The sequence below is a fragment of the Scatophagus argus genome, chromosome 18 (assembly GCF_020382885.2).
Source record: "Scatophagus argus isolate fScaArg1 chromosome 18, fScaArg1.pri, whole genome shotgun sequence".
Classification (NCBI taxonomy): Eukaryota; Metazoa; Chordata; class Actinopteri; family Scatophagidae; genus Scatophagus; species Scatophagus argus.
Window position 1 is genome coordinate 2,713,475 of NC_058510.1, and position 14,517 is coordinate 2,727,991.

Here is a 14,517-nt window from a genome sequence, read left to right on the forward strand (position 1 = left end):
GGCTGTAGCCATTCAACAATAATGTTTACTGTGGTGTCAAAAGCATCTGGCTGGCAATTATTCCACTCAGATGACACACGTGTTCAATATGCCAAAGTGGGAACACCCAAGTGCTCTGGGCAAGTATCTGTGCTAGCAAAACAACAAGGGAATTCACTGATTCACTGTCTGCCAACCTCCTAAAATGGCCCGATTTGATTAGCCAAACATGCTCTGTACTGTATTATCTGAATCTGGGGATTACTTAATTTTAACTGGGGCTGGTATATTTAGGCGTGTTTGAACACCAATGAAAAGTGTTTCATCCAAAGAAAACCCTTGTCTGTTAGACCCGAATTATATGTCATTTCGGTACAAGAGCATAGAGGGGGAATATGAATAATTATTTAGTATCTATGTGGCACAAAGCCAAATGAAAGAAATGTTTGTAATATAACGCACACAAATAATACAACATCATTGTACGTATAAAAGAAGCCCGCAGAGCAAAATTTGTAGTTCTTGTAGTCCCAACATTATCAGTTAGTGACAAAGAGCCTATATAATGCTGCATCCCTCTGCTATTAGAACTGTTCAAAAAAATCGATCGAAAAATGTCACAAATTTGAGACCGTTCTCTGTAACGAAAACGGAAGTGGGCAGGGGTGATTCCTCTCACTTCCTCTGTCTACTTTCGGCCGCCGGTAACAACAGCAGCATCAAACAAGAGGAAACCCTAATGATGGAATTGGAAGGTGAAATTACACTGTCGTTCGGGGGGTTGTTTTAGCTGTTTTGTCGGAAGGTCGAGCTCACAGCCTCTCTGCTTTATAAAAGAAAAAGTTCAGCGGTGCTTTAGCTCGCCAGTTTCTGTCCCCGACCTCTCTTTTGTTTGGGATTTAGCCCATGTAATGCTAGGTAACGTCAGGGCCGAGGATGAAGCTGAATGGGTGTGATCCCTACGTTAGCCACGGAAGCTATTCCCTGTTAGCATCCTGCTAACTGATGAACGTTGACTTGGATTAGCTAAACCACAGTAAAGCGTCAAAGAACCGTTAGATGTTTTGTGAACAAGGCTTACCGCAGTGCTTCAAAATACAACGTCTAACACACTAATATTTTAACGAGATTTCTGAATCTGTGAAGTTAGCTCATATACTGTGTGACCAATTCCAGTCAGTTTGTGAGTATTTGGAAATCGTTACTAGAGCAGTAACGAAAGCAAATCCTGACTGTGGCCTGTCAGTGTTTGTATACATGATGCTTTTATCAGTGAGTCAAAGGTAGTCAGCTGTGGCTCATTTCTGCTGTCCTCCATGACGTTTAACCTTCTTCACTACAGTCTGAATTAATCTTATTATTCTTTCAGACGGCGAAGTTCCTGCTGGGGATTTGGTTCAATGCAACATCTGTAAAAGAAGTTTCTTCCCGAAAATTCTGGTAAAAAAACCCCCAAAAAACAAAAAGGTCATGCTCTAATTGAGATATAATGTGATATACTATAAAGATCAGAAGAAGCAGACTCGCTGGTCGATATTTGTTCACTAAAAAGATTAATCTATTGTGTCGAACAAACACTAAAACATCCTGAGGTTGGACTGGTGAGAATGTTTTCCCAAGTTATTATCAGCTGACGTGATATCAGCTGTTTGGATGTGTCACTGGCTCCAGTCCAAACAGCCATCTGGGTCCTGCGAAGAGCTCTTCATGGGGAGGGTTATCACACAGTTGTTTGTAAGATTTCAGATTTCTTGATTTAAAGCCTTGACTAAGGTCACGTAGGGCTAACATATACGGTCAGATTTAAATATGTGAGTGCAGCTTGTTGGCGATGGTGCTGCGTTATGGAACTTGAAGATGGATGCTGGGTTTGTGCATCTGAAGCTCTTTCAAAAGAGCCACTTTAATCAGTGAGATTTAACAACCATTGATGTGCAAGACTTAAAAAGTAATGTAGTTATGTCATGCTAAACACCTAGTCGTATCTTTTTAAAGATGAATCTTTAAATGTGAATGACAAGTTGTCAGTCTAAAAAAACAATGATCTGTTGATCTTTTCAAATTAAGATTTGACAGTCTCACAATTGGTTATCTGTGAGGGCTGAAAAAAAGGTTTAAATTGGAAATTGAATCAAATCATGGCCACAAAATTGAAAGAGGAATCAAATAGTGGTTTTGCAGAATTATGACACTCCTGTTCTTTACTTAGTGGCTGCAGTCACAGAAACCACATTTATCATGTTTTCTGCCTCTTTCAGAAACAAAATTTTGGAAATGTGATGGGAATGAAATGAGAGCTAAGATGAATGAGGATGATGGCAGGTGTTTCTCTAGAAACGCGGTAGGTTTTATGGTTTTATTGTGCACTGGACATCTTTTTACTCTTCCTGCAGGACAGGCATGTTAAAATCTGCCAAAAATCATCAACCAAAAGGAGGAAGGTTTTTGACTCCAGCAGACAGAGAGCTGAGGGCACAGACATCCCCACGCTCAAACCCATCAAACCAAAGGTAAGACTACACCTTGGGAGGGGGATGGGAAGCCAGCACAAAGTTTCCGGAGACTTCAAATGATTATTAATGGGGAGAAGAAGCTGCCCAGAGTCATAGATTTCTGGAAGCCTGGAAAAAATGGATGAACATAAGCTCAATTTCACATGTTATTCAAAACTAATACTAATCTGCTTTTCATGATAAAAATGACCTGCCTGTCTTAAATGTGAAGCCATCTCTTCACTGTAGAGCGGTCAAGACCCAGAGTAATGCTTTGGACAGTGTTGGTTTAGGTATAAATACTTTATATCACAACCGAAGAGGCTGTATATTTGTAGACCTCACGGCTCATAACAGCAGAGCTACTGCCATGTTTTGAGCCTTGTTTTGTTGTGTCTCATTTGCTATAATTACATTCAACTTAAGTCACTGAAAGCCAGAAGAGAATCAGCTGTTAAAATATACTCAAGCATTTGTGGCAGGTTATTTTCAAATGTATATCACTATATCACAATTGTATTTTCAGTCACAAAGTTCATCTTCCTCTGAGAAAGTAAGTTGACTCGTCTTCTTTTCTTTTGTCCTTTCTCTTTGTATACATGACAGTTGGTGTCACAGTTAATCTGCTGAAAGCCCAAGAGGCCTTCACTAACTGTTTCTGACTTTTTTAAGTACTGATTTCCTTGCTTTGACTCTTTGGCTTAGTGGTGGTATTAGTCTAAAAACATTAAAGCTGTTGTATTTTCCTCTTCTTCCTACAATCTACACCTGACTGTATCTAAATGTATTAAATTATATTTTTATTTTCTTTAACCCTTACTGTGCTCACAGTCTTACCTTTATCTTGCCTGTATGAGTTTTTAGAGGTTATAATGAAGTCTCATGGCACTCAAGGTCAGTCTTATTAACCAAGACTCACTCATCTTTGTGTCTCCACTTTGTTGTCTGTTGTCTCACAGTTTTTAAGATGTAAACATCATAAAACGTATGTGTCCTTTCTGTTGTCTTGGCTTCAGCTAACTTACTGCACACTCACTTTGCCCTCCCACTGGAGGCAAAAGCAGAACATGCCTCTAGCTGTTTGTGATTGTCTCTGTTTCCCATCGCTAACGATCAGGAGGTCTTTTCTTAGGAGCCAGAAATGATATGTGAATGTTAATTGAATTGTCAAAATTTAAGATTGTGTAGAAATGTAGCATGCTGTCTTGAAGAATTAGGAGTATAATGTAAATAGAGTGTGGTTTGAAGGAATAAAGGAAATTTACCATCAGTTCTTTCAACCTCATCTGTGTTTGTCGCACATAAATACTTAATGAACTTGAAGAGCGTAACCATATAGGAGTAAGTAGGAAGTCTGCAGGACTATTGTGTTGCAAAGGAAGCAGTTCCAAGAACAAGCAGTGAGCTAATTGTGTCAGAAATCTTCTGCTTGACTAACATTTTGTTCATGACAAGTTCATGAAAAGTGTTTAAAATCTGTGGAAACTCCTCTACCCTTTCTGGCTCATTGAGAAATGTTGGCTCTGTGCACTAGTGCAAAGTCGAGGTGTGACCATCACCTGCTGAGACGTAATTCAGCCTTGCTCGTGTAAATACAGTACTAGAGTAAATGTACTTATTTAATTGTCACAACTGCAGCAGGTTTTTGGGCATTTTGGTGTCTTAGTAAAATTTTCTTACCTTCTAGATTGTTCACTAAAAGACATTAAGAGGATGGAGGTGACCTTAAAACATCCAATTATCTGCCTGCTCTTAAATAATGGGAGCACATTCAGTGCAAGTAGTGACATCACAGCAGGCAGTGATGAGGACTACCATGACAGCAGCAGTAGCTCCCATAGCTTGTGTTTTAGTGGTGTCGGTGTAACAGAGCACCTCCTCTGTGTTGCCTCCTGACAGGCCGAGCCCCCCAAGAAGCCATCCAACTGGCGCAAGAAACACGAGGACTTTATCGCCACCATCCGGGCTGCCAAGGGGCTCTCTCAGGTCATTAAAGATGGGGGACCATTACCCCCACCGCCTCCTCCTAGTTATGACCCAGGTAATACATAGCTCTATAGAGAGTGGAGTTACGCCAGAAACAGAACAGTGACAGGGAAAACTGTGTAATGGCTGCTGTGAAGAAACTCAAATCTTGCACACACTGCAGTATATAAAATTGTCTAAACACAGGATTTGTGTCACTGTAGTTTTACAATAGACACAGTTACAGGTTTGTTTTCTTTATGACTGTGTTGTTGTGATACGTGCCACAATACACACAGGAGTTATGAGTCCATACGTTGCAATATTGTAAACAAGGCGACGTGGGTAACATCTGTCACAGTGTTTGTTTAGAAACCATACATAACATCATGGCACTCAAGTGTGCCACCTTTCTCACCACCGGTTTTGCCTTCAGACTATGTCCAGTGCCCCTACTGTCAGCGACGGTTCAACGAGAATGCAGCCGAGAGACACATCAAGTTCTGCCAGGAGCAGGCGGCCCGTATGCCCAACAAGAGCAAGTCAGATGTCAAGAAGCCTCCAGTTCGCACGCAGGTGCGCGCACACTCAGATTGTGTGTGCACACAATCACACAATTTAATTTTGTTAATTGAATTGAGTTTTTGTCAGAAAATGTTATTCACTATACAGTACAGCATTCATTTCCCATCGTGATCTGGTTGGGTGTTCAACATATAGTTTGATGCTTCATGTTCCAAAGTACAGGCCAGGTTTTTGTTGGTGTTTGTAAGGTTTCTGTGATTTATGTTGGAATTTTATTAATGTGTTGTGTGTAAACCTTCTCTCACAGCCATCTCATTTATCCTCAACTGAATAATTTCAAGATGCGAACAATCGCCCAAGCCTATTATCAGATCAAAGCTTTCAGTTTTCAACGACCCTGGAACTGAATGACCTGAGATTTTAATTTTTAGTGACTCTATCATCAGATTCGCAAAGCTTCCTGGTGCTATTCCCCACTGTGTCTCAGGAGGCAGGACAGTTGATTTAATTGAACTAATTCCCGCGCTCTCTTTCATCCACCCTTCTGTCAATGCTGCGGTAACGCACACTGGCATCCGTGACGTCATGTCTAGCTATGTAGTTACCTGCACTGTGAGCTTGAGTCTCTGGTGAAGAGATGTGTGGATCCTGCTGGTGCTGGTTCGGTTTCTGTTCATCCTGTTTGGTCAGGAATTCTCAGTCTTTGATCTTGTGTTATGTCTCCTTTTCACTGAATCTTGATTATTACTCGCAGCTGATGTTCTTCAGGGTGTTACATGCAAGAATCCATAACCACTGCCCATAAATCTCCATATAGCCAATCATTCCACCGACACAGCAACGCAGTGTTCGCACTCTGGCACAGTGCTCAAAAAACTATTTGTGCTCCAGCAACACTTGTTCCCTGAGTGAAAGTAAGTTACAACATGTAAGTGACCAAAAGCTGCTGGATCACTGTGGTGTCCTACATGCACTTCGCTCTAGAAGTGATTTCTGCATGAACATTAGTGGATTAATAAGTTCAACCTACTTGCATTCCTGGTTCTGACTAGTGATGGTAGCAACGCCTGATCAACTAATCACGAACAGCTTTAATCCCAAGTAGAGCTAATATGTTTGTGATGAGTTGATGATAATTGCTGTTGTTTTGTATTGTGTTCTTCTTTATTTTCCTCTCAGTACAAGCCTCCTGCTCCTGTAAAGAAGGCCAACTCTCCCGCTGTGTCAACCATCCCTTCAGCCTCCTCTCGTTTGCCCCAGAGGTCAGGCCTCGGGCAGCCCACTGGTAAGCACAGGGTGCTGTGTATTCACACCTGACAGCTCTGTGTATTTGTGACCATTCTTTTCAGTGAAGTGACAGGTTGGGCTGCGATTATTACATAGACTGCAGTTGCACATGTTCCCGTGTTGCTCTCTCATTTATTTTTCTCCCTCTCTTGCTTTAGGAATCCCGTCTAGTAAAATCTCTTCTGCAGGTTCAGTGAGGAGTAATCCTTCTGGCCTCACAAGCCCTCCATCAGGGTCAGTACACACACACACACACACACACACACACTGCAGTGCACAGTTAGGTCAAAGGAATTGTTCTTGTTTTGAATATATTGATGTCCACGAAGTACGTTTAACTACACACAGAAATTATGATCAAGTAATTGAATGTCATAGTAACAGTAGCCATAGAGAAAGCCATTTTATATGTTGTTTCTGTGTTGCTTGGATTCATAAGACAACAACACAATTAACTGATGGTGTCATAAGCATAACATGTCACATCTGTGAATATCACATGTCAGCGGTCACCTCTGAACGTGAGTTTTGACAAACCAGGCTGTCCCAGCGCTTTGCACATTCGCTCTCTGTCTCTAAGTCACTCTTTGTGGTTTTTCCGGTCAGTGTGGGGAGTAAGACCCGAGCAGCGAGCTCTGGCTACAGCTCTGCGAGGAGCACCCAGTCCGGAATAGGTGCCGGCAAGAAGAGAGTAGACACCTACATATCTAGGTGAGCCAGTTCATGAATACAAAGTACTACATGCAGTGTACAGCCTTCCCTGACCTCCTGTGGTGTGTTGGTGTGTTATATAACTACAGAAGCCAATCTGTAACTTTCTTAGCTATGAAGGAGTTAAACAACAGAAACTACACAGCTTGAATAATTATTGTGTATCATGCAGACTGTACATCTCCTGGTGGTGGTTGTCTTCACTTTGATGACAGGTTACTTAATTGAATTAATTTTTTTTTTCCTTTTTTTTACATCACAAATCTGATGTCAGAGAAGGCCACAGATCATTCAGAATCGTGTACACACCACCTGACAGGAGCTCAGCAATGTGTTTCAGTCAGTATTGTGAGCAGAGTCTGGAGCGTCTCCAAGGTCACATCTTATCTCTAACTTCAGGCACCAAAGCCTCCAAACACAAAGCGTAGTGGGTGTGAAGGCCTTGGAGGCCTCACAGGTTAACTCCTGTGTCAGTGCAGGAATGAAATATCATACTTTGCCACCACAATTAAGAATAAAATGAATGCTCGCAGTACACCTCATAGGAAAACATTTTATCATCAAGCTGACATCTTTACCTATCATTACAACACTAAAACATTTACATTATTTACTTAAAAAGATTTGTAGTAATTTCTGTTTTTTGTATCGCCATCTATGTCACATTTACACTCCATACACTTAGTAAGGTGTATGTCAACTTGAAATAATCTTATCAACAGTATCTCATGCCCTGCACTAAAATAACATGAAAAACAACTTGATTTAAGTTGTTTCTGACCTTCCTGCTTCATCAACTTTAATTTCCTCAGGAATGAAGTCGATGGCATGAACGAAGTTGGCAACGGTGGGATGACAAGCAAGTTCTGTCACGCTTGTGGGACCAAGTACCCTGTCGAATCTGCCAAATTCTGCTGCGAGTGTGGGGTCAGGAGGATGTGTATCTGATGGCTGTCAGAGGAAGGAGAAACCAGAAGAACGTAGGGACACGCCGATACTCAAACTAGCATCAGAGGGTTTCACGAAAGCCAATATGAATTTAAAAGATAATCTCACGGCAGTAAAGCTGTGTAATTGTTACTCAACCCTACGGAGCTGTGTGTTCTAAATGCTGTTTAGCTTTCATGAAATTTACTGATTCATTCCAGTGCATGGATCGAGATCCAAAACAAATATTACAATCAAAATCTGCAATAAATGATTCCTTTTGACCGGAGGCTGCTGGACCTCAGCAGTGAGCTGATCTGACACAACGTTATGGTCAACCATCTAAAGGTTTGTGCTATCAGTAGCTGACGTGGCTGACAAGGAAGTGACGCAGCCCAACTTGCAGCTCATTAGCTTTTAATTAGCCTCATCGTTAATGCTGGCCCCGCCCACAACACTGCTGCTTTTCCCACCAGTTCAGGCACATCAATGTTATTGCTGTGAAATCAGAGTCCGTATTATTACAAACAACAATTTTTTATTGTCGCTGGACAGTAATAATAATTACTTAAAGAGCTGAGCCACGCAGCTGGCACACCTTTAGTTGAGGCTATACAAGAGTGAGACAGACGTAAGTAAAAGCTCAGACGTGGGTTGTAAAAGGAAGTCAAGAAAAAGTGTCGGGTGACTCATTAAAGGTGTGCGTGATGTCCCCCGTGTCTCCGCCATGACCTGAAATGCATCCTTAAACTCAATTTCCTCCACTTCCTGTTCCCATTTTAGTGCAATATGATTGACTACTGAAGAAAGCAGTGTGATTTTTAGAGGAACCGTGTTGGAAAGATATCAACTTGTTTCGACAGGGACGAGTCCAAAAATGTATTAGCTACAGGTCAAGTTAGTAAGTTTACCATCATAGGCCTGACATTTCGAGACAAATGTAGCATTTATTCTAACCCTTTTATTCCTGTTTATTTTATACAATGTCTTATTTATTTTCTTAATCCCTTTCACTTTTTCTGAATGAACGACTGCACCTTTTTTTTGTTAATGTTCTACAGAATTAAAATGTGGAGTTATTTGGTTTTGCTTGAAGCCTGGATGTGTTGCAGTTTCCATGAGTGTTTCTACTGCGTATACAATGCATTTCAAGTCAGTGGTACTCTAACACTATTTCACAATGTCATTCGATCGCTCTGCTTGCTGTAACAGATTGTTTGTGACCCAGTGCACTTCATTTACAGGTGGGACACTAAAAGAGGCAAAGGCCTCTCTTTAAGGTGCATAGTTAATATTCGTTATTAACGGCCAAGTATGATAATCTTTGAGTCCTTTTGCGAGGAAGACACTTGTTCCAAATTTCAAGAAGCAAAATATATTCTTGTTACATGACACACAGTGTTGAAACTGGACAGATGTGTTTTTCCTGTACGGATTACAACAGTTGTTGGCCAGGATGTGGTTGTGCACTTAATAACGCGTATATCCACCGTCAATAAATTTCTATGAAGACAGCCATGAAGTTGTGGGAGTGTCTGTTGGAGAGAGAGAGGAAGGCGTAAACACTGCAGGTCTGTAATACTGTCGATCATTTAGCGTTTTTAGGACAAAGTAACGCCTTTACTTTGGTTTAGATATAAATATACATTTGCCATGGGTCATGTATTGAAAACAAATGCACAAAACAAATATGCATTTTACAAAAGGAGATTAGCTACTTGACAATGCTTTATGTATTCTTTGACTGGTAGAAGAAACTGCTGCACTGATGGTAAGAGCTGGAACCAGGAGCAAAGGGCGCATGCTTCCAAATGGCACATTTTAAAATAACATGTAACAACAAATGTTGCACTGGGCCATTCTGGCTACTGCACATTCCTGAAATATATATAGATATATATTTATTAGGCAGGTACCATTAATCAAAGCCCCAACTGAAGCTCTTAGATGAATCCTAGAACAGTCAACTGTGTGAGCTGAACTCAGCCATCTGTGACAGAATGTGCTTTTAAAGTATCATTCATGCTGGATTATTAATCAAAATAATGTCATCTTAAGCTGAAGACTTGACATGGAGCCACACACAAAAAAAGAAAAACAAAATAACAAAGGAGCTTTAGATAACTGAGATAACACCGATGTGCCAGGGCTAGTCCTTCTCATCTGAAGTGAAAGCAAAACTGGATTTGAGCACCTTAATATGTTCTGGTCATGCTTGAGCAGTCATTGCTAAGTGCCAGTAAATGTCATAGCATATTTCTTTTAATAAGCTAATTTTTCTTTTAATAAGCGGACCTCAAATGGGGAAAAAAAAAAGTTGGGCTGCATGTTTGCAACTTTAAACCTTAAAAAACACCTTCCGCCTTCTAACAGGTTCTTGATGCTGCGCCTTGTGTGCAGTCCTTAAGACGTTCCTGTGCTGTGGACGGTGGTACGTGTAACACACAGTCGGCACGAAGCACAGCGTTTCAGTACCGTTTGTTGAGCTTTTTTTGTTTTTTTTTTAACTCCATTTGGTTTGATAGCTTGTATCTGTGTAGCTTGGAAACTTGCGGGAAGAGTCAGTTGTGCTGCAAGAGAGATATGCTGGAACTTAGGATAGCTTAAATGAAGCGGAACCTTCCTTTAGCGTAATCCAACGAGGGACTGCAGACAGGATGTAAGGTTTTTTTTTTCTTTTGCTTCGTAATGTTGGAGTTTGGTCTCAGGTGTCTGCATCATTCAGCATCTCGTAGCATTCAGTCATGGCAGACAGGATCGCCTTGGCTTTGCACATTTGTTTTGTCTCCCTCTTGTTGCCTCTCTGCTCGTTCCTCCTTCGTCTCATCGCGTTGGATTCTTTAGTCTAATCGGTAGACATCAGCAGAGAGGTACAACGAATTAGTCTTACGTTTAGTCCTGTAATCTCATGAACATTAGTTAGGTCTAATCTTAATATATAAGATGCATTCTTATCCTGGATTTTCTCCAATGCCAGTAACAGAAATGGCTCTGCTGCAGCCTGAAATGCTGGAGCTTTGTAGCTTTGTAGCCAGTATCCAAACAGCAAATGACTGTCTAAGCTCAAGCAAATCCATAACATCCATACAGGGTTAGAAGCGCACAGCTGTTCAAAATACTCCACTATCTGTCTCAGACAAGTCTCGGTCTGCCCTCATGCTGCTGAATACATCAAAACCAACAATGTTGCCATGTGAGGCAACACTGTAAAGCTCTGCTGGTCGGGTGAGACTCGAGGCTCTGAAGAGGCCTTGGTTTGCTCCGCAGCGTGACTCAGAACTCAACTATGAGTCTGAATCATCAAGATTGATTTTGATCCTACACTGCTAAAAATGAAGTAAGTGACTGAACCGAGGGGAACAGGGTTGTTTCCATAAAAGATGTGGAAAATATTCCTTGAAGTCCAACTTGTTTTAATTGCAATTCATCTCACTAAGATAATCAACAAGCTAAACTGTGAGTCACCAAATAAACTCAAATAAACGAATATGTCCCAGAAAGACAGCTCAAACGCGTTTGAAAACCCAGTCTAGTCTCTGCTTCCCAGCACGTACTTCTGAAGTGTTCTCATCCTTGCAGTAAAGAAGCATAACGAACGTCCATTTTCGTTAAGGAACAAGCAGACTTGTGTGGATACAATCACAGTCAACCGCCTGTATAACCTTTCAGTGACTCATCCAAGTGGCAGAACATCCTGCTAACATTCCACTGACTTTCTCAATTAAAATATGTCAACATGTCACAAAGACAACCTGAATTTGCTTCAGAGGTTGTTACCTTGCTGCTGGCCCTGGGAATGTTTCATCAGAAAAGGACAAACAACAACAAAAATGAATGTACATCTACGTTTAGATTCATATTAATGTGCCTGGACTTACCGGTCTCTCAAGACAAGGGCAATGTATGGAGTTTAGGACCCTCCTGGTCAGTAGATCTGTGTGGGAAAGCCTTAAATTCTTCATTTTGCAGGTCAGGTAGTGCAAAATGCTCACAATATTCTGTGGAATAGAAAGACATGAGTCATTTGCAGCATTTGACTCACACAGTGAACACCTTTGGTGGCCATAAAAACTGGGACCCGTGTCCTGCCACCTTTGTCCCGGACACCAGCTGCTGTGCATCATGATGCTGATAAGACAGCTGACCGCGCAGAGAAACCGTAGGCTTTACTTTGCATTCACACATCCGGCCAAACGACGGGTGAATGAGACAGAAACCGGATTTCCCGGGGGTCCGATCAGCATGTCATTTCACCTGCTCGTTCACCGTCCAGATTTATTTGAAAGACGCTTTGGGAAACAGAGCTGCTGTCTCATTTCTGATTTGTGTGCACGAGCAGGACACACGTGGACAACCTGACTCACCGTGGTGTTCGTCCTGCAGTCACGCAGCTTGTGTTTCTGCTCCGGACACGATGAGTTCTGCAGCAGGGCTTCCACGCTTCCTCTCTGCCATGAATGAAAGGGCAAGATGTCAGTCATGCAAATGCACATTTTTACATTTTAAGTCCAAGCATTTAGTAATTATGTATGAGGAGAAACTTTGTTGCTTGCAATGGTTTTTATTTTATTTTAAAGGTAGTAGGAGACTTTTTTTGTTAAATTAAAAACCACGACACACCACTGAATGCCTGCTTAAACCTGCGCTGCTTTCTGATGAATCACAGATGTAACTGAAACCAACTCTCGCCCTGAAAGCTTGTGAACATGCAAACCCATTCTCCTTCTTCCCCTTTAGTTTCCCCGTATGACTGACTGCATCTTTCGTAACAACGTGCTAAGATATTAAATATAGATATAAATATAGATATAAGACATAAAATAAATAGTTAAAAACAAAAACAAAGGAAGAGGGAGAAGTTCACTCCGACTGGACAGCGAATGCACAGAAGTCAGTCGACACTTTATATTACATTACAGCAGCTTTTGGACGATGGTTCACCACTTCCAATAGTGCTGCTCTAACTTGTCTGCTTCTCCTTATAGTGTTTCAGTTTCCTCCTTAGCTATGAGATTTGAGACGAGAAATGATTCCGGATCTGTTCTGCGATGTGTCTCGGTCCACATGAGGTGGGATGGATCTCCTGAGCCGTCATTTCCCAGCCGTAATCCTGGCCTCTCGTCGGATGACATTTAAAGAAACAGAACCGGTGTTTCACTTACTGTGTTTCTCAGATCCGTTTGCACGATTGCCATGTAGTCCCTTCTGACTTGTGCGTGAGGCCTTTTCTCGTCACAGGACAGAGACAGAGGTAGAAGCAGGAGAGCAAGGAGACTGGTGCAGAGAAGAGGCTGACGGTGTAAGAGAGGGAGGGGGAGACAAACAGGTCAGTCACCGCACCCAAATCCGCTGGAACAGTAACACCCTGAACATCCATTCATTTCGAGCTCATCACTCCTTTACTGAGACAGCTCGCATTTCTTTTTCAATATCGGCCTGCATAGCAATTAAAGGGGTATTACAATGTATTCATTTTGACACGGAAGGCAGCGTTCCCTGGTGTGCCCCTCAAAACACTGCAACAGCCGACCACAGGAATGATTTAGTGCCAGTCCAGAGATGGAGCACAACGCATTCATTAAAGTACAGTTTTTAGGTGCTGCAAGTTTGGCATACACGTAGCCTACTGCTTTTTCATTCAGTGCCACTTTAAACTACATATCAGAGAGTTTGTGTTTTTTTTTAAACTCCACTATATTTATTTGATAGTTTTAGTTACAGTTACTTTGCAGATTAAACTTGGGCCTACCTGCACATAATTTTAAAAACGTTTTTAAAACGTGACGCATGGTTGTAGATTAAAACACACCACAGCGCTTACAGTCCCTGGAAATGAACACCAAGGCAAGTGAATGCATCAGCAAGTAAAACCCAGTCTTCTCTTTAACATCCCGAATGGACCGTTTTTATGCGTAATTCTGACTGCCGCTGTTTATTTCTCCTTCTGTTGACTCCGCTCTGGGTGTTAATTCTGACGGATTTCGGTCCAATTCAAAGCGGACCTCAGCGGGTCAATCAGTTCCTGAAAGTCAGAGGCCAATTCCCGTAAATCCTAATCTTATTTCAGTTTCCTTATGACTGGATGATGGGAAGTTATTTTCGCGGAATTCCCCCGCCAGGAAACCCATTAAAGTCTCCGACATACAGCACAGCAGCCCAGTCACTCGGCGGAGGAGGCGAGAGGACGGGCGCGCATGTTGTCGGCTCCTGGTAAGTTTGGAAAAGTGCTCGCACATCCGAAGTGTCACGTAGTGTGGACTTTGCATGCGTGCGTGCAGGCACTCGTGCTGACCTGATTTCTGCTTGAACATGGCGCGGATTTGGTAGTTATAACGTGAATTTAAGTCTGTGCGTCACCACTTTAGGCCACTTGAGTTAACGTAGACGCAGCTACGCTCTGTGTACTCACCATTGGTCATTCCTCATTCATATTCACCGCGGGCTGGAGCTGGAAACCGGCCGCGTGCCCTCATTGCTGCTCGGGTGCTCGGATTGTGTGGCTTCAAACTGTGGAAAGACACGCAGTCGTCCTCTCACTGTTTCGGTGGTTGTGGTGGCTTTCGAGCGCAGGGAGTCCTTTCCCAAGTCCTGCGTAACGCAGCTATACGACCGCAGCATGTGATTTTACTTC

The 14,517-nt window shown here is 42.1% G+C and overlaps 2 protein-coding genes across 10 annotated transcripts in view; both read left to right on the forward strand.

Moving 5' to 3' along the window:
• The first annotated feature begins 585 nt into the window (after nucleotides 1–585).
• On the forward strand, nucleotides 586–9,400 carry zc2hc1a (zinc finger, C2HC-type containing 1A). Of its 2 annotated transcripts, XM_046372052.1 has the most exons (10): nucleotides 587–734; nucleotides 1,349–1,419; nucleotides 2,373–2,489; nucleotides 2,998–3,024; nucleotides 4,371–4,512; nucleotides 4,873–5,012; nucleotides 6,141–6,246; nucleotides 6,407–6,482; nucleotides 6,855–6,959; nucleotides 7,772–9,400. In XM_046372052.1, exons 1-10 carry the CDS (start codon nucleotides 719–721, stop codon nucleotides 7,905–7,907), a joined length of 936 nt encoding a protein of 311 aa, XP_046228008.1. In that variant the 5' UTR covers nucleotides 587–718; the 3' UTR covers nucleotides 7,908–9,400. The 2 variants fall into 2 exon arrangements, with proteins under 2 accessions (XP_046228009.1, XP_046228008.1); XM_046372053.1 differs by lacking the exon at nucleotides 2,998–3,024 and having other exon boundaries at nucleotides 586–734.
• A 3,651-nt stretch (nucleotides 9,401–13,051) lies between these two features.
• Nucleotides 13,052–14,517, forward strand: part of ctnnd2a (catenin (cadherin-associated protein), delta 2a) — a 222,589-nt gene continuing 221,123 nt past the window's right edge. For 4 of the 8 annotated variants that reach the window (XR_006841506.1, XR_006841504.1, XR_006841505.1 and 1 more), the window contains exon 1: nucleotides 13,227–14,096. The gene's annotated coding sequence lies outside the window, so the exon portion shown is untranslated. The other 4 variants (XM_046372046.1, XM_046372047.1, XM_046372045.1 and 1 more) reach the window with 2 other exon arrangements.

What these genes read in the sequence shown, in the direction of transcription:
- zc2hc1a (XM_046372052.1), top strand. An exon ending in TCAAACCCATCAAACCAAAG is followed by an intron (nt 2,490 to 2,997) that starts GTAAGACTACAC and finishes TTGTATTTTCAG; the next exon opens with TCACAAAGTTCATCTTCCTC. An exon ending in AGGCCTCGGGCAGCCCACTG is followed by an intron (nt 6,247 to 6,406) that starts GTAAGCACAGGG and finishes CTCTTGCTTTAG; the next exon opens with GAATCCCGTCTAGTAAAATC.